Raw genomic sequence first — 27,535 nt, forward strand, 5'->3', positions numbered from 1 at the left:
TTTTTATTGTAATTTGTTTTTTGGAAGGTTCTGTTGATATATATATCTATATATCAAAAACCCTCCATTTGAACACCCTCTTTTTATGTTTTTATTTTAAACTTTTAGAAAATGACTTAGAAATGATATTATACCTTATCAGTTTTTTTATTTATTCATGCCCAGTTATAAAAACATCATTTTTTCATTATTATCAGTGCTTTTGAGATCAGCAAAAACATACAACTAAGACCGATTATCAACCCTGCCATTATAAAATTTATTTTTACAGTTTTTGCAAGACTCCTAAGACTCCCCCACCCCCAATTTTACAGAAAGAATAATTCTAAAATAGAATATTTACTCTGTAAAGACCTCCAAAGTACTTTTCCTTTCAAAATTGGCTGATTTGGTGGTGGGGGGGTGGGGGGGTTTAAAGATAATAATCTGAAACCAAAGACATGATCTTGCTTTGTTAATTTTCATAATAAAAGAGCAAAGTGAATTAAGTATGTATAATAAAACTTAGATCCCAGAATATTACACCTATAATGTTACACTTATGTATTTTTCAGTCTAATGGAATGAGTCAAACAGGATCTGTAACACCAAGAAAGCTCCACCACAATAGAGTACTATGCTGTAATAATATAAAGCTTAAAAGAAAAAGTATAAAAGGTAAGGTGCTAAGTTCCATAAAATGCATATTTAGTAATATGTTGTTCTAAAAGCCTAAATTCTAAAATTTCTACAAACTAAAACAATTAAAAAGACTAATATCCATAAAGATACATGTTTCAGAACAAGAAATATGACTTTAATCTTTCCGTCAAAGTAAATCCTTTCTCATTTCTCAACAGTGTTACTTTGCAGTAAAGTGACCTGATGGGCCTATATTTTTTTGTTCAATTCAGACACTTTTTTGAGAGGAAAATAATAGAGAGAACTCTACTTTCTAGCTCATCATCCTAATTCTGATAGGACTCAGCCAGTTCTCACATTCCAAAGATTCTTGAGGCCAACAGTAATGGAAGGGGAGCAAGTAGTATTCCTCTTTACAGAAACTGGGTCAGATACACAGGTAACAGATGCCCAAAGATCTTCCAGAAACGTTTTGCAGTGGATATTCTTGGGCTCTGTCCATTTTAGTAGTAAACCACACAGGTTATTGATACTTTATTTAAATTTATAAATCTCTTTGATCACAGCTGCAACGCTTAGTCAATAAACCTATAAGACTTGTAATGTCCATTGAAAATTGCATAATGATTGTATTAAGCTTCCATTTCTATTCATAAATAGAAACAAGACCTCGTTTGCATTTCACTATCCATATATTATCTGTTTATACATATTTGCAGACACTCACCTGGGCTCTGCTCAAATATGGAGAAAACTTTAATGCTATTAGCTTCAGCTTCTCACACGTTTAAAGTAAATGCATACTTAGTTGTCAAGTAAACATATCTGTACCTTTTTCATATTATCTTTATCCTTATCATTCTTTGTCCATTTTATATCCTCCTATCTTCCAAAATATCTGCTGAGGAGTCCATTAACATCCTTGCTTAATTCTACTGGCTGTTGACCTGCACTACGTACTGGTCCCATGGTTTCAGAGGCTGGAACCCCATTCAATTTGTGTAACCTGGAGAATGGTTTGCTCTCAGCCTTCAACTTAGAGTTCTAATGCCCTACATTGAACTTTTTAAAAAGTATGTGATTAAAATTTTGGGGGGAAGAAATAAGTTTCATATAATTGGCATATTTTGTGCTAACATATAACACTTTATTTGCGTATTTAAGGTAAATGCTTTGAGAGTAAATACTGTCAAGTTCTTAGCATAATATTTTTTGGAGGGCACAATTTTTTACTTTGATTTTCTACTCCTTTGAAGTTTTGCTAAATCTTAGTCCTTAGAGCACTTCATGGAGGATGCCTTGGAATGTAGTGAGCCAGCCTCTAGGATGCAGTTCCGCAAGAACCTGCCTCAGGCTGGGTCACACTTGGTGAGTTTAGAGGTACAAGTGGAAAGTATAAGCTAATTAGCTCTGTTTTTTAAATATGTAAACAATTTAAATAAGTATTTAAAATGTATTTAAACTCTTTAGGAAATGTTGAACACTGAAACTTTATTGTTGCTGGCATAAATATTAAGGAGCAATTTCTTTTCTTTTTTTTTTTTTTTTTTTTTATCCTCACCCAAGGACATTTTTTTCCATTTTTTGTTCAGATAGAGCGGGAGGGAGAGAGAGGAAGAGAGAGGAGAGAGAAACATCGACGTGCCCTGGCCAGTTTGGCTCAGCGGTTAGAGCATTGGCCTGTGGTCCGGAGAAACATCGACGTGAAGGGACACATCGAGTGGCTGCCACCCGCGCGACCAACCAGGGCCGGGGACAAACTGCAACCGAGATACATGCCCCTAGCGGGAACCGAACCCGGGTCTCTCTGTACCGCAGGCCTACGCTCCAACCGCTGAGCCAAACCAGCCAGGGCTTAAGGAGCAATTTCTGTGTTAGGTTAAAGATTGTTCCTTTTTTCCAATATGTGAAAGTAAGAGGAAGTGAGCTTTATTATTGTCTTTTTACATCCATGTTATTTTTACATTTGAAAGACAAGTGTTGTCTTGGCTAATAGAAAAATGCATCATCCATATAGTTTAATTAACTCTTAAAAAAACTCAAACCTTCGCTTTGTTATTAAAACAAAAGAACAAGTTGCCATTCATAATAGTGATGTGGTAATCCATAGAAGGAAGTCCTGCTGCTTTACTGCTAATCATTAATTCTGCTCATATTATACTCATTGATTTTTGTTGGTGATTTGGTAAAAGGGAAATAAAGACCATCCAGAGGGAGTTTGAGAATGGTTCAGGGGCAAAGAATCAAAGGTGAACAGCAACAACAGGCCGCTCCTGGGCTCACTATTATTTCATAGCCACAGCCATGTGTATCATTTTATTTGTTGGCAGAGACTAATGTTTTGCTTTATAATTACACTAACGAGTGATAGGTTACAATTCTCAAGAATAAAGGGCCAAATACCCATAGCTAAATGTGAAACCTGAATACAACTTAGAACCACAGTTACTGAACTATCATAAATGTGGACTTGATCAGATGACTCCTTCTGAGACAATAAAGACCCAAGAAACAATCATCGCCACATCTTTGACTTACTCAAAAAACTTTGAAATTTGGGACACAGTAGTTTACTTTACGTAGCAGTTTACTTAGCTTGCCCTTTTTTTAATTATGAATTTTTAAGTAGTGAACATTAATCATCTTGACCTCTACGCATTCACAGAAATCCCCTGTGGTATTATTTTCAAGACAGATATAATATAGGACTACCTCATTTATGACACAGAAGATTTCGATTTTTTATTGTATGTTGGAAAGACATTGGGCATAAAACTAAACCTTTCTAAGTACTTGACCATGACGCTCACTTGACCATGACAGTCCACCTACCTCAGCTTTCAGTGTCCAACTAAAGGCCTTGCTTAATTCTTGCTTAATCAGAAGGAAGTTAATGGTGATTCTGGGATTAAAAGGCAAGAGAGTGCAGTTGTTAAGGGGGTCAAAATAGTAAAATTTCTTAAGTGCTTTGTTCTGATAAATGGATATAAAAGAAATATAAACTAAGGTGGCCTGTGGATAATGTAACAAAGGAAAAACTGAATATATAATGTATGTATAATAATGAATACTTACTAAAATGCATTTGCAGTGGCTTTTCAAATTGTGCTGGCAGCTTGACGATGAGGTCTTTTTTTTTTTTTTTATCCTCACCCGAGGACATTTTTCCATTTTTTTGTACAGATAGAGTGGGAGGGAGAGAGAGGAAGGGGGAGAGAGAGAGAAACATTGACGTGAAGGGACACATCGAGTGGCTGCCACCCGCACGACCAACCAGGGCCGGGGACAAACTGCAACCGAAGTACGTGCCCTTAGCGGGAACCGAACCCGGGTCTCTCCGGACCGCAGGCCGACACTCTAACCGCTGAGCCAAACTGGCCAGGGCGACGATGGGGTCTTGTTTTCATTTGTTTTCTTTGGCGGAGAGATGATCACTGACAGTAGATTGTGTGCTTGTTTGTGCCTTGACCTTACAGCTTACATGTTGAACTTCTGTAAAAGGCTCCCTTTCCTATTGGTAATGCTTTTTGTCTCACTGGAGTTTTTGAAAATGGCTGTTGTTGTCTATGTAGTGTAGAAGTTAACCCACAGGTTCCCTATTTAATTAATGATGTTTCTAGCCTTTCAGTATGGGTTCTGTAAGAAGAGTATTTTGGAATTGAATGTCACTAAGTATGTAAGTGACAGGAACTATCTATATAAAATAACAGTAAGAAATTAAAATAGATATGTGATACTGTTTTGGAGCCTATGATATACAGGGTGGGGCAAAAGTAGGTTTGCAGTTATTCATATAAAAATTAATACAATAATTAATAAATAATAATGCAAGAATAAACTTTCATGTACTCACAACTGTAAACCTACTTTTGCCCCACCATGTATGACTTTTATTCTTTACCAGATAATAGTTTTCAGGATCTGTCAGTTATTAAAAGGATGGATTTTTAAAATATTTTAAATGTGTGTAAACATAAACCTTTTCTGCTGTGATCTTCCCTCACTGTAGTCTCCTACAGTGTTCTAATTGTGAGAAAGTAATAGGTAAATATATCTTTCATAGTTCAGCCTATATTGGCATATTATTTCAGGGACCAAGGGCCGGTTATCAAGAGTGCTATATTTTGACCCCAGGCTATGAACAGACTGTGTATTTGGTGCCTTTTTTTCCCCCTACCAAAGCAAGATTGATCAAGATTGGTGCTAAATTTCATGTTTCTTTCAAAATTATTCTTTTAAAGTATATATAACACAATAGGAAATTTGTAAATCCAGCAGTGTTATGTATGTTGCAATTTATATATACCTCTGAGGAAAAAAACTCATTTATCTTTAAAGCAATTATTGAGTTCAAATTTTTACTTAGAGGTGTCTAATTTTTGTAAATACATAAGGTTTTAAATTATGAAACTTATAAGAAAATGATCACCAAATGAAAACTAATGCTAAAGATAGCCCACAAACATCTCTGGTCAATGTTTCTAGCACAAAGTTAATTCCTCAAAGTATTCTGTAACTCTGAGGGTATGTTAACAACAAAAAAAAAGTATATATATTTTATACAGTTATATATATACAAAAAACTTTCTATTGTGCTTGTTTAAGTAGATATTTTTAGGCTAAAATCAGAGTTCTGAGGGTTGTCAATCTTAAAACTTGGACAATGAGTTACATTTTAAAAAAGTCACTCTGAAAGTATCATTGATCTTTCAGATTTAATCTAAAGACTTAAATTAGTAAGGACTATGTCTGAGTCAGGGTCAGCAAATCTCAGGCCTCTGATTTATCAAGGGCTGTTAGCATCATGGTTGTGGCTGTGTGATACCTAAAATTCCACCCAAAATTCCATGTGGATTTCTGAGTACTAATGTACCTGTAAGTAGGATTCAGATGAAGTGGAGACCACAAGTTTTTATTTAATCTTGCTGCCTTTTATGGACTTTAACTCTGTTATGAGTATTTGATAAATATAAATTGGAAAATGATACTATCATTTTCCTAATTAGGAAGACCAGACATTTAGAATGTACTACAATTTACTGAATTCTCTGTTAATTGAAACTCCCTTCTACTGTTAACATGAATTATATGTGGAAGGGAGAATGGGGGCTTCTTTACAATAGAGTGATTATCCCTTTAATAATAACTTCTGATATAACTGTTAATATATTGTGGTTCGAGAAATGCAAGATTGGGCAGGTATTGCACAGTGCTTGATAAATTTGCCTTTGTCAGTTTGGTCTCCTGCCAGTTTATTTTAGCCTGAGAGTTACAGCTACCACAGACTGAACCCTGCAGTATTATTTAGGGAGAGCTTGGATATTTTAAGTATCTCCTAGTATAATATTACCTTTTTCATGCCAACTTATTTTAATGTTTATCTTAAAAATAATTTTTAACTTATTTTGCATATTTTCAATGTTAGAAAAACATGCTTTATCTTAGACATCAAAACCAAATTATTCCAAGGACATGCTGTACACCAGTGTATTTCTGCTTCTCACTACCTACACATTTTTGGCACAATAGTTGTTTATATGTAGATCAGTGTGCGAAATGATTGTTGGATTTGATCAGTATGCCGTATTTTAGTATGTGCCTTTTAAAAAATGTTTCTTTTTAAAGAGCTTAATTTATCATTGATTTTTTATAATGTGCAATTTAATACAGAGAACCAAAACCTTTTTAATGAAAAGAGCTTTGTAATTATTTGGAGGATAAGAACATTTTACTGTGGAACAATGTGATATTCTCAGTAAATACAATAAAAGTGTTTAGCAAATTTCTATAATGCTTTGTGATTATATTTATGGAATTCCTGGGGAGTAAGGGGAAGAAAAAATTATACTAAAGTGAAGGAATCAGTTTGTGTTGAATAAAAGGTAGTAATCTGTGTGATTTTTTAAACTGTATCAGTATATTCCATGTATGTTTGGGTATTATTGTTATTGTTACTGTTATTCTCTGAAATAAAGGACAGGGGTAGAAATGATCCAAAAGCCCTGGAGAGTCTAAAAACTGTTTACACTTTTTTTGTAGTTAATGTATATTACTGTTTCTTTTACTTACACTGATTATACTTGTTAAATTTAGCCAGTACCAGGTGACCTCCTACTCACTGATAATCTCAGGGGATGACCAAGAACCAGGATGGAATATAAAAAACAACAACAATGCCTTGTTGTTATAGATTACCCACATTCAGAGGATGTTTATTATTTGGTGAGCCCTAACTACACAGCAAATCATTATGTTTAATGGTGCTAAATATACTTTTTTACATTAAACTCAAGAAAATGGAATTTGCAATGCATCATTTAATCCAATAATTATTTTTATGCCTGTGTACAAATGCCAGAATGTGCAGGCCACTGGAGGGCTTTTGAGAAAACTGGGAAAGAATGGATATCACAAATTGTTATTCTGAGCAAGATAAAATTCACTCTCCTGAAAAAAATAATTTTTATGGAATAAATTAGAATTCTAATGTATATAGAAATTCTAATGATCATAATATCAAACTTAAGGATTTAAAGTTCTCTTCTCATAGTCTCCTACAGATGAACCTAAAATTTTAAACTCAAGAGTTATTTTTTTAAATCCTCAACTCAGGAGTCACCAATGTCTTCTTGACTCCTTCCAGGGACAGGAAGCTCACTACCTCACACAGTGGTCTCCCTAGCTGAGCCCTCTGCCTCCCATGCTCACTCCATCCAGCTCTTCCACCTTTTACCTGTCCTTATTGCAGTCATCTGTGGACCTCCTGGTTCAGTCCTACATATCCATCAGTTACTCCAGCAACTGGCATTTGGTCCAACATTCAGTATTCATGTGGAGCAACTTTATTTCCACTCACACTTAACAGAGAACTTTGGAACCTTGTCAGCTCTGAAATGGCTTCGTCTTTGAAATCTTAGATACCAGCCCTGGCCGGTTTGGCTCAGCGGTTGGAGCGTTGGCCTGTGGACCAGAGAGTCCTGGGTTCGGTTCCCCCTAGGGGCACATACCAAAAAAAAAAAACTCATTTAGCCCTGGCCGGTTTGGCTCAACTGTTAAAGCGTCAGCCTGCGGTCCTGAGAGACCCGGGTTCAGTTCCCGCTAAGGGCGCGTACCTCGGTTGCAGTTTGTCCCCGGCCCTGGTTGGGTCATGTGGGTGGCAACCACTCGATGTGTCCCTTTCACGTCGATGTTTCTCTCTCTCTGTTCCTCTCTCTCCCTCCCTACCTGAACAAAAAATGGGAAAATGTCCTTGGGTGAGGATAAAAAAAAAAAAAAAAGAAATCTTAGATACCAACATCTCTCTCTCTCATCACAGCTTCTCTCTCATCTTTACTTCCATTGGGCCTGCTCTTCAACTTTGAGATCATCCTCCCATTGACTCCTCCATTCCCCCCCAATCCCCATTCTGTCTCAGTCTAGTAGATCTCTTCAGTCTCTACTTTGTTCCCTAATCCTTAACCTTGGGATCTGTAAAACTCTAATCAGCTCTCTGAATATTCACCTCACTGGTTTCCCCTATGTCCCTATATCCTCCCCACCCCCACATTAAACAATTCCAACTTCCTCAACTGTCTCTTCTTTCTCTTGCATCATCATTTTTCCCCTCTCTATATTGGATCATTTCCATCAGTATATATACATACTATTATATACATCTCAGCTTGGGGAAGAGGAGAACTCTTTTTTTTTTTTTTTTTTTTTTTTTAATCCTCACCCGAGGATATTTTTCCATTTTTTGTACAGATAGAGTGGGAGGGAGAGAGAGGAAGGGAGAGAGAGAGAGAAACATCGACGTGAAGGGACACATCGAGTGGCTGCCACCCTCACGACCAACCAGGGCCGGGGACAAACTGCAACCGAAGTACGTGCCCTTAGCGGGAACCGAACCCAGGTCTCTCCGGACCGCAGGCCGATGCTCTAACCGCTGAGCCAAACTGGCCAGGGCAAGAGGAGAACTCTTAAACCCACATGCCCCTGCAGCTAGTGCCTCATTTCCTTCCATCCATCCACAAGAGACAAAAAAAAAAAAAAAAAAGCCCAGTCAGTGTGGCTCAGTAATTGAGCATCAAGAGGTCCCTTGCACCAAGAGGTCCCTGGTTCAGTTCCCGGTCAGGGCACATGCCCAGGTTGTGGGTCAAATTCCCAGTAGGGGACATGCTGGAGGCCGCCAATCGATGTTCTCTCTCATTGATGTTTCTATCTCTCTCTACCTCTCCCTTCTTCTCTCTCTAAAATCAATAAAGAAAAAAAATATTTTTTTTAATCTTAAAGAATTTCTACTTAGTCTCTCCAATTTGATCTCCTCCATTTCTCTCTAATCCACTCTACTGAAACTGCCCTCCACAACATTAATTCCAATAGTCATTTTTCAACCCTTACTCTACGTGCTACAGTGAATCAATCCTGATCTCTGAATCAGGCTTCCAGTAACAACACACCTACCTGATTTTCCTCCAATCTTTCTAGCCACTCCCTCTCAGTCTGCTTTGCTGGGGCCTGTTCATCTCCCAACCTCTAAATATTGAGAGTACATTATGGCTTAGTGTTTGAACCCCTTCTCTCGTCTGTCTATATTCACTCCCCAGGTGACCTTTACCTAAGGTCTTCCAATGAGTTACTACCTAGATGTTGATGGAGCACATAACTCTCCTTAATTAAACTCCAGACCCCTGTGTCTAACTGCCAACATAACACCTCCAATTGAATGACTAAAAAGAATCTCTCAGCTTAACATCTAAAACTGAGCTCCTGATATTCCCTATTAAATTTGCCTCTTTTGCAGCTCTCCTCATTTCAGTTAATGGCAACTTTATTTTTTTGGTTGTACAGACCAAAAACCTTGGAGTTGTCACCCTTAACCCTCTCCTTCTCTCACACCCAATTCTAATCTGCAAGTAAACCCTACTGGCTCTACTTCCAAATTTTATCACAATCTCTCCCCACTTTTCACTTTCCCCACATGCTACCACTTTGCTTCAAGCCATTGTGATTATTATTATTATTTTTTATTCTCTTTCCTTGCATCTTGTCTCTTCTCTACAGAACAGCCAGCATGATCCTATGGAAAATGTGTAATCAGTCCTCTTCTCAGAATCTTCCTGTGGCTCCCTATTTGTCTTTAAAAAAGTCCTTCTTGCCCTGGTCGGTTTGGCACAGCGGTTAGAGTGTCAGCCCACGGACCAGAGAGTCCTGGGTTCGGTTCCCGCTAAGGGCACGTACCTCGGTTGCAGTTTATCCCGGCCCCGGTTGGAGTCATGTGGGTGGCAGCCACTCGATGTGTCTCTCTTACATCGATGTTTCTCTCTCCCCCCCCCTTCCTGCTCTATCTGAAGAATAATGCAAAAATGTCCTTGGGTGAGGATTTAAAAAAAAAGCCCTCGCCATGACCAACTCAAATCTCACATCTCTCTCAAACCCCACCAGAGGGTCTGGTATACACAATACTTAGTTTTCTCTCTGCCCTTCATTTTATTCTTCCTTGGCTTCTCTGTGCATATTCCCAACCCTTTTCTGACTCAACTCTTTAACAAATTTTGAATAATTTAATTCATTTACCTTGAACTTTATTAAATCCTTCCTTCACTAATCTAAGGTTCGCTCTCAATCCTTCCTACATGTCTACAATGGAACTTGGCAGTGACTCTTTTTATATACTAGTTTTGGATATAACAATTTTTTTAAATTAATTTTTGTTACAGATGTTTCTCCTTTTTCCCCCCACTGACTCCCCCCTCCCCCTCCCTCCCCGCCCTGTCCCCAGTTTGTTGTCCATGTCCACTGTTCATGCATACATGCATATAAATTCTGTGGTTTATCTCTCCCCCACCATCCCCTCTTCTGGGGATTGTCAGTCTGTACCCCACCTCCATGTCTCTGGGACTACCCCATTCCTCAGACTGTTATGTTCATTATATTCCACAAATAAGTGATACTTGTCCCTCTCTGTTTGGCTTGCCTCACTCAGGATGATACTCTCTAGGTCCCTCCATGTAGTCTCAAAGGACAAGAGATCTTTCTTTCTTACAGCTGCATAGTACTCCATTGTGTATATGTACCACAGCTTCTTTATCCATTCGTCTACTGATGGACACTAGGGCTGTTTCCAGATCTTAGCTATTGTAAATAGTGCTGCTACAAACATGGGGGTACATATATTCTTTCTGATTGGTGTTTCAGGCTTCTTAGGGTATATTCCTAGAAGTGGGATCATTGGGTCAAATGGAAGTTCAATTTTTAATTTTTTGAGGTAACACCATATTGTTTTCCATAGTGGGTGCACCAGTCTGCATTCCCACCAGCAGTGTACTAGAGTCCCCTTTTCTCCACACCCTTGCCAACACTTGTTGTTTGATGATTTGTTGATGGCGGCCATTCTGACAGGTGTGAGGTGATACCTCATTGTTGTTTTAATTTGCATCTCTCTGATGATTAGTGATGATGAGCATTTCTTCATGTCTCTTAACCATTTGTATGTCCTGTTTGGAGAGGTGTCTATTTAGTTCCTCTGCCCATTTTTTTAATTGGGTTCTTTGTCTTCCTTTTATGGAGTTGTATAAGCACTCTATATATATTGGAAATTAACCCCTTATCTGATATATCATTGGCAATTATGCTCTCCCATACAGTGGGTAGCCTTTCCGTTTTGATGATTGTATCTTTCGCTGTGAAGAAGCTTTTGAGTTTGATGTAGTCCCATATGTTCATTTTCTCCTTTGTTTCTATTGCCTTAGGTGATGTATCAGTGAAAATTCTGCTGCGTATAATGTCTGAAATTTTGTTGCCTATGGTTTCTTCTAGGATTTTTATGGATTCATGAGTCACATTTAAGTCTCTTATCCATTTCGAGTTTATTGTGTAGGGTGTAAGTTGATGGTCTAGTTTCATTTTTCTGCATGTAGCTGTCCAATTTTCCCAGCACCATTTATTAAAGAGGCTGTCCTTACTCCACTGTATGCTCTTGCCACCTTTGTCAAATATTAATTGAGCATATTGCCTTGGGTCCATTTCTGGGTTCTCTGTTCTGTTCCACTGGTCTATATGCCTGTTCTTGTGCCAGTACCAGGCTGTTTTGATTACGGTGGCTTTGTAGTATAATCTGAAATCTGGTAATGTGATCCCTCCAACTTTGTTCTTCCTTTTCAAGATTGCTGTGGCTATTCGAGGTCTTTTTTGGTTCCATATGAACTTTTGAAGTAGTTGTTCTAATTCTTGGATATAACAATTTTGTTTAAGAGTTACTAAAATGCAGCACTTATGATAACCCTTTTTTATAATTACCTACAACAAAACTTTGAAGGATAACTCTAATCTGGGGAGAAGGAAGTAACAGTAGTAATTGGTATACCAGTTTCAAGTTGTTTTTTTACTATTGGGACAACAATGAGTAAGGAATGGTTTTATTTTATTTTATTTTTTTCACTTTCAAGAAGATAATATTGGGTCTTTTTCTAACTGGACATCAACGCTCTTTACAGATGTACTTCCTAGACCAACTTCTCTACTGGCTCCAAGACAGGGAACCAGGAGGAAGCATGAGTCAGGGGCTCCCTGTTATTGGATGTCTCTAATCTCTGCTGCCCTGTTGGTGATGACTTGAGTGTGCCACGATTTCATCACTTTCCTTATCTTGACTTCTGGTGCCAAGGAGCTTTCAACGTATCTGGCTTCTCTCCACCTGGTGGGCAAGAGAATCGCCCTCTTTGATACCAACATCATTTTCTCCCAACTGGTTTTGAGGGTTTTTCTGATACACACTAGAAACATCCACTGAGCTGTTATTTCCATTGTCCTGGTCCAGTTCTTTCAGGTCATGTGTGCCAGTATGTGTGAGGGGCCACTCCCTGGCAGCCTGTCCTGGCCTGTTGGGGCCCGTTTTTCCTACACATTTCCCTTGGAATCCAAAGACTTTATTTTATTCTTCTTTTTTTTTTTTAAGTATTACATATACACAAATGGGAGTGCTCGTCAGCATTGTCCTGCACTGTTTTCCAAATCGCTGTAGCTTGAAGATGTTCCCCTAACAGCACACATTCTTGATGGCAGTTCCATAGTGTTCTTGTGAGATTCCACTCTGATTTCTATAACCCGCCCCCTGGGCAGCAGCGCTTAAGGCATTTCCAGTGTCTCCTCTCTGTACACAGGGCTGTAAGCATGTCTTGTTACTTACCTTCACACATAAGGAAGAGCACATCCGTAGGATTAATTTCTGAAGGAGGAATCGCCTCAATTGGATACATGCATTTAAAAATTAAATAGATACTGTGAAATTCGGTTTTAAATGAACTGTTTGTTGCTCTTCTCAAAGTCAGAATGGCAAGGAACCTCAGAGATAATCTAATTTAATCCATGCATTTGGAAAGTGAGGCTGAGGCAATTATTCAAGAATAGGTATATGATCATCCAGTATATTCTCCACGAAAGATTATAGTTGATCTGCCTTCTTGAATTTTTGTTTCCTCGGCCTCTAAAACTGCACACACTCCTGATTTTCCTCTTATCTTAGTTTCCCTTGTAGGCTATTGGTCTTCTTCCCCATCTTTATGTGTGGGATGCCCTCTTTAGTCTAGACTTACAATTTAGGTGATCTCGCCCTGTTACATAGTATTAAATACCATCTACACACAGAAATTCGCAGTTTAAATCTACTGTTCTGATCACTTCCACTGAGCTGACTACCTAGCCTCCCACTTGATGCCATCACTTAATTATCTAATACCATAATCTTAACACATTCAATCTGAATTATTGATTTTTTTCTATTTCCTAGGAGAATTCATGCTCCTTCCTTTTCCATCTGAATAAATAGGACCACTATTCACTAGTTGTTTAGGTAACAAAGAATCTCTCCTTGGTCAAACTTTATTCAGGCTCTTTTGAATCTTCCCAACAAGGCCTTGACTTTTGGACTTCCACATCCATCTTGGCATCACCCAATTTTAGCAAGAATCCCCCTAAGTTGATTTAACCAGAATTCCCCATCCTTAATATCTGATCACCCTTGATACCTGACTGGGTTCCTCATCCTCCATCATCCCTCTGGCGATGTCTGATCACCCTTGCCTGCCTTGAGCAAGAATCCTGTTAGGCCAGTTTAGCCAGAATCCCCCCTCCTCATGCTTGATATTTCCTCTTAATAATTTTCCATCCACTGACTGCCCCCACACCCCCAAACCTCCTCCTTGGCTACAAATTCCCACTTTTCCTTGTATTTAAAATTGAGTCCAGTTCCATACTGAGGTCTCTTTTTCCCTACTGCAATCACTCTTGAGTAAAATCTGTTATTACAGCTTTAACGACTGTCCAGCTCTGGTTTTTCTTTGACATAGGTCAAAATCCTTGAAGTCATTTTTAAATATTCTTTCTCCAGTCCATTAGCAAGTACCATTGTTTTCATCTTCAATGTATTTCTCAAATCTAATCAAATAACCTAATTAGATCTCTGTTCCCTCTGCCCTCTATCCTGCCCCTCACAAGAGTATTATTCCAACATATCCAGAAAGCCCTTAACCTAAGGTCTCCACAATCAGGAACCCTGCTTGCTCTCTGTCCTTATTTTCTACCAACTTCCCCTTCATTCGTGCTGCTTCAGCATTTTGGCCTAATTTCATTTCTCCAATACCCAAGCTCATTCCTGCTATGGGATCCTTGCACATGCTCTCTCTCTGGAATTCTCTTCCTGCATGGCTGGTTCCCTCGCTTCGATTAGGGTTCTGTTCAGATGTCACTCATAGGACATTTGAGTGACTCACAGGACAATTGAGGAGGCTTCTTCAATACTACCTTAACTTAAAATAACCCCCTTCTATTTGTTCTGCTTTATTTTTCTTCAGAGCACTTATCACTATTCGACATCATATTACAAATGCATTTGTTCTTTGTCTATCTTGAGTGAAGCAATCTGTGTCTGTTTTTTCATTATTAAAACAATGCTTGGCACATACTAGGTATTTAATAACTAACAACCAAATCAAGGTAGGCTTTTTTATAGTTTGCGTAGAAATTAAAAAGAAATACTGATATTGGTGTTTGTTCCTAACTTAGCAACACAATAGTCCTTGTCATTAGGGAGCTCTCTGCAAAGGTTTTGGACATTTTCCAAATAGGCAGGCAGTATCAAGTGTGGTAATAGATGGCAATGATCAAACAAGAATGGCTAAAAGCCATCTGTAATTTCCAGCTTTTCCTTTGTTCCAGGGCAAAGTAGTATCTAGCTCTGGGTAAGTGGGTTTCTCTATGTAGAATTGGAGGAAGATCATATCCCTTGGAGAACACCTACAGTGCTTTCTTTCCTTTTTAATGCACAAGACTCAAATTGCTTCTGAAGCACTTATACTTTAAGAAATGTTAGTCTGTTTTTGTTCTCTTTAGAGACTACAATAGCTATGCTCTTACTTTTGGTTGCTCTGTTTTTATTCTTTGGATAAATTAATTTTGGCTAATAATAGTACAGCATGGCAAAGATTTTATCGATCAGTACAGCATAGGAGACCATTATGATGGTAAATTCAGAGAGTCCTGGTAGTCTTAAATGTTCCAAAGAATCCAGTTAAAGGAAATTCTAAGTTTACTTTTTGAAAAGAAATTTAATTTAAAAATCAGTATGTTTTTATTTTTATTTATTTTTGTTAATCCTCACCCAATGATATTTTTTCCATTGATTTTCTAGATAGAGTGAAAAGGAGGGAGGGAAGGAGGGAGGGAGGGAGAGAGAGAGAAACATCGATGTGAAAGAGACACATCGATTGGCTGCCTCACACCCGATCCCCACTGGGGGCTGGATACTGAATCTGCAACCCAGGTATGTGCCCTTGATCAGGAATTGGTCCACAGGCCGATGCTCTTAACTGCTGAGCCAAACCAGCCAGGGCAATTTTTATTTTTCTAAAGTTTTTTTTTCCTTTATTGATTTTAGAGAGAGAGGAAGTGAGAGGGAGAGAGATAGAAACATCGATGAGCGAGAACATTGATTGGCTGCCTTCTACATGCCCCCCACTGAGGATCCGGCCCACAATCTGGGCATGTGTCGTGACTGGGAATCAAACTGGTGACCTCTTGGTGCATGGGTTCATGCTCAACCATTGAATCACACTGGCCGGACCAATTTTTATTTTTAATAAGAAAAAAATTACGTCTAACAGACAGATATGTCAGAGCTTTTTAATATTATTTCTAACTTTTCAAAGTACATAGCACAAACATAAAAGTTATCTTTATTGAAAATAAATCTTTGCGAGAGTTGATTTTAATAGACTGGACTTTCAGTGATGAGGTTATAGAATGATCATTAATATACTGATGGAAATAGTTATGACACCTAGTTTTTCCATGATGAGGTTTAAGCACTAATTAGACATTATTTGATAAGTTAAAAGAATGGTTTTTCCAGAGAATAAAGATTAAATATGTCGTAACAGTGAGGTTTAGCTCCCAAGCATGATCCATCTAACTTCTCACACTCAACCAAAATAATATTTCAAGTTGACAGATGAAAAGTCTGCCTCCTTGTTGCCATTTCACAAATATGCCAAGATGGTACCGTATTAGTGACTAAGATCCAGGTATTTTCCTTTTAGATAAATTGTCATATACATTATAAAATGAATCCATTCAATAAAGCTATATTTATTTTCAATTTAAAATATGACCCATCAACATTTTTATTACTTCTGAATTGTCTCAAAAAAAATGCATCCTCACTATTGCCCTAAAGAGAACACTGAATGAAGTAATTCCATATTTCAGCAATTTTTAAGTGGTGTACTACAAGAATTTTTGAAACATGCAATACCTGACTATTTAGTCAGGGCACTGACCTATCTTCCCTTAGATTGTCAAATGAAAAAATGACAACAGGCCTTTGCTGGTTTTTCTCAGTGGTTAGAGCGTCGGCCCAAAGACTGAAGAGTCTCGGGTTTGATTACTGGTCAAGGGCATGCACGTACCTTGGTTGCTGGTCTTTGGTGCCTTGCAGGAAGCAACGAATCGATGTGTGTTTCTCTCTCACATGGATGTTTCTCTCTCTCTCTCTCTCCCTCCCTCCCTCCCTCCCACTCTATCTAAAAAAAAAAAAAATCAATGGAAAAATAGTCTCGGGTGAGGATTTTTAAAAAAATGACAGTCTGGTGTGAATGAATCAAAATTATACCTATTTTTTGTGAGATCAGCAAAACATATAATATATTGATGTGCTGCAGAATTTTACTTATTGGTTTATGTGCCATGAACTGAAAAGATTGAAAACTGCTGATCTATAGAAATAAAGTTGGCAGACCCTGTTGATCAACTGAGGAGAGAGAAAGAAGGAAGCATCCAGGCAGGGCCCCAGATTCTGTAAGACTGGGTGGATGGTGGTACCAGCATGGCATATCAGAGTGGAAGCAGATTTATTGTGGAAAATTATGAGTTCAACTTGAGGTGACAAAAAGATGAAATATGGTGAAGCTTGAATTTCTACAAAATACATTTTATTTTTTTAGATTTCAGTGTGCCAGTAGAAGTGTGTTGCTCAAGTCTAAACTCCATCCTATGGCATACAGAGACCTTTACAATTCGCACCTAACCTACCTCTCCCATATCACCTTCTATTCTGCTTAATATACATTATATACCTTTCGTTTCTACCATATCAAACTTTTTTTTTTTATCCTCACTTGAGGACATTTTTCCATTTTTTTTGTTCAGATAGAGTGGGAGGGAGAGAGAGGAAGAGAGAGAGAGAGAGAGAGAGAGAGAGAGAGAGAGAGAGAGAGAGATTTACGTGAAAGGGACACATCGAGTGGTTGCCACCCGCAAGACCAACCAGGGCGGAGACAAAATGCAAGCGAGGTACATGCCCTTAGTGGGAACTGAATCCAGATCTCTCTGGATCGCAGGCCGATGCTCTAACCACGGAGCCAAACTGGCCAGGGCTCAAACTTTTCTTAAAAAGACCTTTCCCGACTCTGACATCGAAAACAGGTTCTCTCAAAGCATTGCAGTTGTGTACTTTCAGGTAAATTGTGAAGGGAATTAATCACCGGGTGGATGGGGCTGATAATGAGACTCACGTTTGTAGTTTGGGATGCGGGAGAATCAGGTGGAAAAGAACATTTCAGATAGACGATAAAGAAAAATATTCACACATTTTGAGGCTGTGGTCTGTTTGGTCAAAGAGCAAAAGGAAACAAAAAGCTGGAGTCTGAGAAAGAAGGCCTTTCCTTCTCTGCTGGCATAACTTTACTCAGGATTTCTGCAAACTGATGGATGCCCTGCTCCATTTCCTTAAACAATGGCATTATTTGCAGGGATGGGGCGAGAGTGCGCTGGAAACCGCAGCTTCGGTTCTGATTTCTTCCCGGCGCTACCGTTACACTGTTCATGTACAACACCGATTTGCTGCCTGCCTTGGGCAAGCTGCTTCTGAATTCTCTAAGACTTAATCCTCCTATCTGTAAAACGAGGATAACACGGAATATACACTGTTGTTTCGGGGGATAAATGAGATAATACACGTGAACGCTTACATGTCAGTTTCAACAAATCTTAAGTGACATATAAACCACAGATCAATAGGTGACAGATCTCGAAAGCGCGAGGAATTTAGAAAGTTGTTTCAAGGACAGACCTTCGGGCTCCCTTTGCCCCCTAGGGGCCGGGGAAGCGGACGCGAAGGCATATCGTGCGATCCTTGGTCGCTATTTCCTCTTAACGGATCCGCCGCGTCTTACCTCGGGATTCGTCGGGTCCCAGGCTGCAGCTCCAGCTCGCCCCGCCCCCGGGCGCCAGCCCGCGAGCCTATTGGGCTCAGCCTTGTGTGACTCTAAGGCCCGAGCGTGACGTCCGGTCTCCTAGGCAACCACGTCACCTTCCGGTTTGCGGCGCGGCTTTGGCAAGAGACCACATTTCCGCCATGTGATCCGCCCAGGCGTCAGGCGTGAAGGAGCGCGCGCCTGCAGCTTGCAGCCTGCGGCAACCGGCGGGTTCTGAAGTTCGGCTTCCCTGCCTGGACGAGGGGCCGCCCACAGGGAGGTGGTGCCAACTGGGACGGCCGGGTCCGGAGGCGCGAGGAGTTCCCGAGGCCCCGCTGAGAAGCCGGGCAGCAGCAAGACAGGTTCTCCCGAGCCGCCGAGCTGGAGTCGGAACTGGAACTCAGTGGGGCCGAGCCCCCGGCTGCCGGGCGGCGGCTCCTCCAGGCCGAGGCCCCGGCGGAGAACGAGCCGGAGTTGGTGGCAGCCTCCCGGCGGAGCTGCGGGGCCGGGAGCAGGCTGCGCTGGTTCATCACCACGATCCTGTGTGCTTCCTTCCTGGGGCTGGTGAGAGCCGGGGCTGGAACCCTCCCAGGCCGGGGCATGAGCAGGCGTCCTGCAGAGAATGTGGTCTCACCTCCGCTTCTTGCAAAATGTGTGACCTTGGGCGCCTTCACCTGCCCGAGCCTCAGTTTTGTTATCTGGAAAATGGGCAGAATTCTGTTCTTGGAGAGTTCTTGTCAAGTGCAAAACCGATTTTCCAGCTCCAGCAAACTGTCCTATCCCTCCGTGGGGTGGGGACGTGCAAGAGGGGTGGCCAGGTTCTGCCCCACCTCAGCCTCCAAATTATTACACAAAGCTGCTTTTCTGGGATTTTCTCTCCTTCTTATTACCAAATTCAGCCAAACCCTTATTTTTGCTGATAGGGAAATAGAGCCAGAGAGGGAGAGTGACTTTTCCCTCCGACACAGCTGGTTAAGTGGTAGAGCCAGGAATAATATGTCTCGCATTTAACCCACAATCCCATGTGAAACAAACCTTCAGATCCTTAAAGTGTTTTTCTTAGAGCACACTGCAAGGCTAGAAGCTCCTTTGCCAATCCCCTTGGCCTACCGCGATTCCCTTATTTCCCGAAGCCTACTCCTCATCACTTGTCTTGAATATTGGGATTCTGGGTAGTTGGGTGGGTGAGTCACATTTGATCACCTAGCGCCTTTCTCGGAGCCATAACTGATTCTTGGAGTGTTTTGATTTGAGAAAAGAAAAATTCTTGCAGTCGTTTCATGATCCCCGACTGTGTGCCAGATACTACTGTAAGTGCTTTGAAGGCAGGGACTAATTTGTTTATGGCTGGGGCTCAGCCTTCCCTCCATGGTGCTTCCTCAGCGTCTGTCTTTAGGGACTGCTCCAGCTTGGGCAGGGGGCGCACCCAAGCGTTTAGAGCAGAGCAGTGCACTTAGAATAAATTGTCCCCCCCCCCCCTTATTGAATTTATTTATTATACAAGTTGCAGGTGCATAATTCTACAACATATCATCAGTACACTGTATTGTGAGTTTACCACCCCAAGTCTGTCTCCATCACTATTTATCCTCCTGTACCCTCCTCCACCCCCCCAACCACCACGCTGTTTTATATGTCAGTGAGTTTTTTCTCTTTTATGCTCGAACCCTCCACCCCACCCCAGCTCAGTCTTCTACCACAGCTGTCAACCTGCTCTCTATTTATGAGTCTGCCTCTATTTTGCTTGTTACTTCATTGTGTTCATTAGATTTCACATATGAGTGAAATCATCTGGTACTTGTCTTTCTCTGACTAGTTGATTTCACTTAGCATAATGTTCTCCAGGTCTATCCATGCTGTAGCAAAGGATAAGATTTCCTTCTTTTTATGGTGGAATAGTATTCCACTGTGTAAATACCACAGCTTTTTTTATCCACTCATCTACTGATGGACATGGGCTGCTTCCAAATCTTGATTATTGTAAATAATTCTGCAAACAATTATTCTTGACATGTAGACCAACTAGAAACCTTTTTAAAGTGTCCAACGAATTTCCTCTAAACGCCAACAGTAACCCTTATTTCTTGCTAACACTGCACTGTTTATGTTGAGTAAAATTTTATTTCTAAACTCATTGTATACATGTGTATGAAATATTCTTGAAGAAAGCCTTGTAGCCTGTACTCCTGATGGTGTGGGATTTTCTTTGAAGAAAAACATAGATTCAGATATGTTTAAATTGTTTATTTCTGTGTTTTATGTATTTGCCATAATTCAAAGGAAGGACCCCGTGTGCATCCAGAAATACTGCTGTTTTTTGTGTTTTTTTTCCCACCTCTCCTTTCTTCCTTCTCACCTAATGGCTTCATTTGACTGCTGTTTTTGCATTCCCATTGTCTTTCTGGTGTTTTGAACTGGAAATGTTAGCACAAGAGGTCCCAACCTGTAGCTGGGGATCTATTAGTAAATATATTTTTTCTCTTTATTTTATTTTTTCATTACCATTTATCCCCCCTATATCTTCTTCCACCTCTACCCACCCCCTCAATCACTACACTGTTGTCCGTGTACATAGTTCTTTCTCTTTTTAGTTTTTTGCTTAACCCCTCCTTCCTCCCCAAACCCCTCCTTGTGAGCCTGCTCTCTATCTATGGGTCTGTATCTATTTTGCTTGTTAGTTCAGTTTGTTTGTTAGATTCCACTTATTGTTGTCTATTTTAACATCAAAAAATGGGAATAATATTTTGATTGTTTGATAATTAAAAATTTTAACATCTAAATTCTTGTGTTATCTATTTGTGCATGTAGTGTATTTCAAAATATACAAAACTATTTCAAATATTATCTTAATGTTACATTTTACTATTAGTACAAAATTGTCTTTTTTTTTTGCATGTTCAAAAAGGAAACAATTGTAGCAAAAGCCAAAAGAATTAAATAATTTTTAAAAAATTGGGCATGTCAGAACTAGATAAATAGGAATTGGCACATCAGACATAGGAGTACTAGCATTGTCATGGTAAGTTTTTCCTGTGGGAGTTAGTCCTGTACATTACATTGAAATCCCCTCCTCTCTTTTTTAACAGTGAAAAAAGCTACCACTAGATAGACAGTATTTTAATGATTGTAAATAAAACCTTTTGTCTTTAAAAATTTTAGGGATTGAGTGTCGCTATCTTGGGACCCACGTTTCAAGATTTGGCAACAAATGTAAACCGTAATATCAGCAGTCTTTCTATGATTTTTGTGGGCCGTGCCTTTGGATATTTGAGTGGTTCTGTGATCGGTGGAGTTCTTTTTGACAATATGAATCCTTTTCTACTTTTGGGTAAGTAAACACTAATTTCACCCTCTTTATGACTTTCAGGGAATTTGCTATTTGTTTTTAAATTTGAAACCTACTAGCTTGCATAGTGGTTGACAACTTAAGTGGGTAGTGTTAGGCATCCTCAGTGGAAGTCAGCTTCCCTGGTGCCTGCGTTCATCTTGGCAGTTACAGGGAACTGGGCTACTCTGCTGATTTAGCCTTAGATCCTTGGCTTTCCCAACTGTCACTGTAATTTAGGCACCACCCCTATATCACATACTAGTCCAAAAGAGCTCTGCTTGTCAGAGTTTAGGGCAGATCTGGGGTCACCATAGATCAAAGTGAGTTCCTTGAACCTGCCCAAGCTAAACCCTTGGCTGAGAATGAGGCAGGGAGGGGGGGGGGTGTGTGTGAAATGACACAGGCTACATTTTTGTCCCTGCTGCCCCATGTCAGTGATGACCCCAGACCTCTCTACCTCACCCTTGAAGTAGATGGCAAAGATTTTAACTTACTATTTTTTTTTTTTTTTGTATGTGCCCCTAGCAGGAACGGAACCCGGGACTCTCTGGTCTGCAGGCCAACGCTCCAACTGCTGAGCCAAACTGGCCAGGGCACTTACTATTTTTTTTTTAAAGTAAATTGACATGTTTAAAGAAAGTTCAGATTAATGTGATAAAACTGCTTTGGAGAAAAGGAGAATAATTTACTATTGTTGAATAAATAAATAATCTTCTGATTTCCAAATGTGTTAAAAGAATATACTTCTTTGATTTCCCTCCCAATTTCCCAAACTAATTTATTTAATCAATTTCTACTATATACTACTATAGTAATTGCATTTTATTTTTTGTCTTTTTTTTTCCCTTTCTTTACCTCAGATCTAAAATCTCTTTAGGTTCTTAAAAATGAAACATTTAGCCCTGGCCGGTTTGGCTCAGCGGTTAGAGCGTCAGCCTGTGGTCCACAGAGACCTGGGTTTGGTTCCCGCTAAGGGCATGTACCTTGGCTGCCGTTTGTCCCCGGCCCTGGTTGGGTCATGTGGGTGGCGGCCACTTGATGTGTCCCTTTCACATCGATGTTTCTCTCTCTTCCTCTCTCTCCTTCCCGCTCTGAGTGAAAAATGGAAAAATGTCCTCGGGTGAGGATTAAAAAAAAAAAAAAAAATGAAACATTTAAATAAATAATTTTTGAGCTGTCTGTTTTGCTATCAAACTTTGCCTTGTGGTATAATTTATAGTTGGATTATTTGCAGAGCTGGAAGTATGTTCATTTTAGAATAACTTTTATAGTCCATAAAGATTATAAAAGCTTTTAAATGAAATAACCATTTGTAGAAGCTGAACCCGAACCTCTCAGAAGCTGATTTGATCCATGCCTCTGCACAAACATTGTTTTTTTTTTATCCTCACCTGAGGACATTTTTCCATTTTTTGTTCAGGTAGAGTGGGAGGGAGAGAGAGGAACAGAGAGAGAGAGAGAAACATCGACATGAAAGGGACACATCGAGTGGCTGCCACCCACACGACCAACTGGGGCCGGGGACAAACTGCAACCGAGGTACGCACCCTTAGCGGGAACCGAACCCGGGTCTCTCGGGACCACAGGCCAATGCTCTAACCGCTGAACCAAACTGGCCAGGGCACAAACATTGTTTTTTATAGCTAACTTTTACCTTTCTTCTCAGGGGTGTCACTGTTGGCTACCACAATTGGTCTGTATCTTGTTCCATTTTGTAAGACAGCAGTACTACTGGTTGTTATGATGTCCGTCTTTGGTGTTTCAATGGGCATTCTGGATACAGGTTAGTGAGCCTTTCAGTGTCCTCTCTGGAAGTAGGGACTTTCTACTAGAAAAAGCAGAGCAGATGATATTAAATTGTCATTTGCAGACATTGACCTGAGTTGGTTATGGGGTAACCAGTCAGAACTACCCTTCTGGCAACTACTCTTCTTGTTAAATAGGGTATCTATTTTTGTTGTTGTTAATCCTCACCCAAGGATATTTTTCCATTGATTTTTAGATAAGAGTGGAAGGGAGGGAGGGGGAGAGAAAGAAACTCTGCCGTGAGGGAGACACATTGATTGGTTGCCTCCCACCAGGGGTTGAACCTGCAACCCAGGTACCTGCCCTTGATTGGGAATCGAACCTTCAGCACTTTGATCTGAGGGCCGACGCTCTAATCACTGAGCAAACCGGCTAGGACTAGGGTACCTATTTTTGAGCAGCCAGCCACAGAGTGAATTTAAAGAATTTTGTTCTGTGAGAGAGTATTGATTTATAGTATCCAAATAGGGAATCATTTCCCTCTCCCCATGTAGGTAATTACAGTGCAGATGAGGGAGTTTTTATTTTGGGATAGAACTTTATCATTGTAGTGTGGGAAGAGTTGATGAGTTAATAGGTTAAACCAAGTTTGGAACCATTATTTGGCTGGAAAATCATAGAAGCAGCTCTTTAATTTGAAATGCTCTCTGCCTTTTGAACTAAGAGAAACCTGTGCTATATATTATGTTCCTTCTCATCCTTTTCTCTCAAAAGTTCCTGCCCTCCTGCAGGAGATCCTCTCCATATGTCATTATCTTGATATGTTGTGAAAACCTACTAAATAACATATATGACATTTGTTCACCCCTAAAACCAACATTTTCCCCTCTTCCCCACTCTACTGTTATTTGATAGGTCAGAGAAGTATTTTATACTTTAGGCTTAGTTTGGTTGTGAAATTGCAGGGTGGAATTTATCTGTAAATATATTAAAAGAAAGAGAGAGAAAGAAAATGCGCCCTGGCCGGTTTGGCTCAGCAGTTAGAATGTCGGCCTGCGGTCCAGAGAGACCTGAGTTCGGTTCCCGCTAAGGGCACGTACCTCCGTTGCAGTTTGTCCCCAGCCCTGGTTGGGTCGTGCGGGTGGCAACCACTCAGTATGTCCCTTTCACGTCGATGTTGCTCTCTCTCTCTCTCTCCCTCCCACTCTATCTGAACAAAAAATGGGAAAGTGTCCTTGGGTGAAGATAAAAAAAAAGAAAATGCAAGATTTGATACTTCTTGCCTTTCACCATGCCAGGTGTATAGCTAGTGTAAGCAGGTGCTAGATGGTATCCTTGTTTCCTGTAATGGGCACAGCAGAATCCTGTAGTTTCAAATTCCTGAGCACGTGTTTTATATCTGCTGTATACATGAAAAAATTTTCCTTAAGTGGCTACCAGTTGCCATTACAGAAAGAGTTGGTAAGTTGGCCATGATCTGATGATAATATATATTTAAAATATTTATAAATAAATATATGAATATTTCCTCCCAAACCCGTTAGCCTGGTATTAGAACTGTATTATAAAAAGCCTTGAGCAAACGTGTCTAGCTCAAGGAGGTAATGGTTTACTAGTTTGTAGAACTCCATTTGTGCATTTTTGATGTTACAATGCTTAGAGCTCTTTGGTGGTGATGGGTTTGAGTTCCTTAATCATAGAATTGACTTAGTTGCAACATTTGATAATTTAGAATATTATAATCCTTGTGCCATGTAAAGTAGTCTCATCTTCTTTCTGATAGTAGTGAACTGTTTTTTAAATAAGTTACCATGATTAAATAATTTTCCCCATCTTTCATTGGTAGGTGGTAATGTGTTAATCTTGGCTATTTGGGGTGACAAAGGAGCCCCACATATGCAGGCCTTACACTTCAGTTTTGCCTTGGGTGCCTTTTTGGCTCCACTGCTGGCTAAATTGGCACTGGGCACAACCGAGTCTGCTGAAAACCACACAGAGGCTGACTTGCACCATTCCGCACTCAACCAGTCATCTGAAGCTGACTCAGAATCTCTGCTTGGAGTACCTCACAATATGAATTTACTGTGGGCTTATGCTCTTATCGGTACTTACATATTTGTAGTTTCTATCTTTCTTTTTGCTCTGTTTTTAAAGAAAAGCTCACAGCGGGAAAAAGCAAAAGCATCTGCTCAGAGGTCTCGAAGAGCTAAATATCACAACGCCCTTCTTTGTCTCCTTTTCCTGTTTTTCTTTTTTTATGTTGGAGCTGAGGTAACATATGGCTCTTACGTTTTCTCATTTGCAATCACCCACGCTGGAATGACAGAAAGTCAAGCGGCTGGACTGAACTCCATCTTCTGGGGGACCTTTGCAGCCTTCAGGGGCCTGGCAGTCTTTTTTGCTACATGTTTACAACCTGGAACCATGATTGTGTTGAGCAACATTGGCAGCCTGATATCATCATTATTTCTGGTGCTTTTTAATAAGAGCCCAATTTGTCTATGGATAGCAACTTCAGTGTATGGGGCCTCCATGGCAACCACGTTTCCCAGTGGTGTTTCTTGGATTGAGCAGTACACGACTATCCATGGAAAAGCGGCAGCATTTTTTGTTGTTGGTGCTGCCCTGGGAGAAATGGCTATTCCTGCAGTAATTGGAATTCTTCAAGGAAAATATCCCAATTTACCTGTAGTTTTGTACACCTCTTTGGGGGCAGCAGTAGCCACTGCTGTTTTATTTCCGGTGATGTATAAATTAGCCACCTTACCTCTCAATCGTCAGCAAAAAGAACACAGGAAAAGTGAGGACCAGAAAGCTTTGCTCTCTAGCTCTGGACTAAATGACTATGAGGAAGAGAATGAAGAAGATGATGCTGAAAAATGGAATGAAATGGATTTTGAAGTGATTGAAATGAATGATACAATGAGGAATTCTGTAACAGAGACATCTAGAAATACTTTGATGGAACCCACAGCAGAAGTCTCCAACCAATTTCACTCAAATGCATTAGTGTATGAGTTCTCTCCAGCGAATACTGACAAGTCCCCTGTGAATCACCTTGTGAAAAACCAGGACAAAAGGGACTAACTCTTAGAGAAGATGGATTATTTATTGACTTTCTTGAATAATTGCCAGTTCTGGAGAGACCAGTTAGAACAGAGCATTAACAGATTTTCAGCATGCTTTGGGGGATCAAAATGTCTAGGTCAGAGTGTAGCAAATGCTAAAAAGTTTTGATACATTCTCTAATTCCCAGAGTCCTCCATAAAGAACCAGTGGTCTCAGCAGGATGTGAGGCTAGTGTTTGGCATGTGGCTGATTAGGTAATATTTTGCAGTCTTCACCTCTCAGAGCAAAGAAGGCATTTGTTTTTGAGAAATTAGGTCATGTTTAATAGTATGAAACCATCTTCATTGAATTGATTAGTTGAACAAATTATCAATCAGCAGTCTTCTTCCAGGGAAGCTGAAGAGAGTTGTTTCATAAAACAGCCTCTTTGACCATGGACAGAGATTGTTATTAATTGTTTTACCCTCTCTGTATTGTTGGACCAAAGAATGCTAATGCCTCATTTGATTTCTGAGTTCTAGAAGAGAACACAGAACAGGGCCCTAGACACCTGGCTTCAAGCCTTGACTGCTGCTTACTAGCCTTACAGCCCTACACTCTGTCACTTAGCTCACCGAGGCCTCCTTTAGCTCATCTCTTGCTCTGTGATTCTGTACGTGAAATGAAACGATTTTCAGACGAGAATGAGTTTTAAAGTTTGTGTAAGTTGTCTGCTAGAAATTAATGTAAGTGCCACCCCATTCTTCATTTCAAATGAGAAGTGACACAACACTGGTAGCTTCAAGAATGTGCTACTGATTATGAATACATGTCAACTTAAGAGACTCGGTGTTTAATACTTTATTTGAATAATTATCCAAAGATTACATTTTGAAGTGTATTTCATCGATTCTAAGAGGCACCATTTTCCACATTTTTGACATCTCTGAAATCAGAATATATCTTAAAATCGATGAATATTTAACATTGGGACAAATTTAATTGACAGTTTTTTCCATACACATACATAAAGTAATGTTGTGTTTTACAACCAGTGTCTTAGATC

The 27,535-nt window shown here is 39.9% G+C and overlaps 1 protein-coding gene across 1 annotated transcript; it reads left to right on the forward strand.

Annotated features, from left to right (window-relative positions):
- The first annotated feature begins 703 nt into the window (after positions 1-703).
- On the forward strand, positions 704-27,535 carry MFSD4B (major facilitator superfamily domain containing 4B). The gene is made up of 4 exons (XM_036247714.1): positions 704-1,989; positions 21,507-21,675; positions 23,342-23,458; positions 25,268-27,535. Exons 1-4 carry the CDS (start codon positions 1,909-1,911, stop codon positions 26,506-26,508), a joined length of 1,608 nt encoding a protein of 535 aa, XP_036103607.1. The 5' UTR covers positions 704-1,908; the 3' UTR covers positions 26,509-27,535.

Source organism: Molossus molossus, unplaced genomic scaffold (genome assembly GCF_014108415.1).
Source record: "Molossus molossus isolate mMolMol1 unplaced genomic scaffold, mMolMol1.p scaffold_m16_p_8, whole genome shotgun sequence".
In the NCBI taxonomy this organism is placed as follows: domain Eukaryota; kingdom Metazoa; phylum Chordata; class Mammalia; order Chiroptera; family Molossidae; genus Molossus; species Molossus molossus.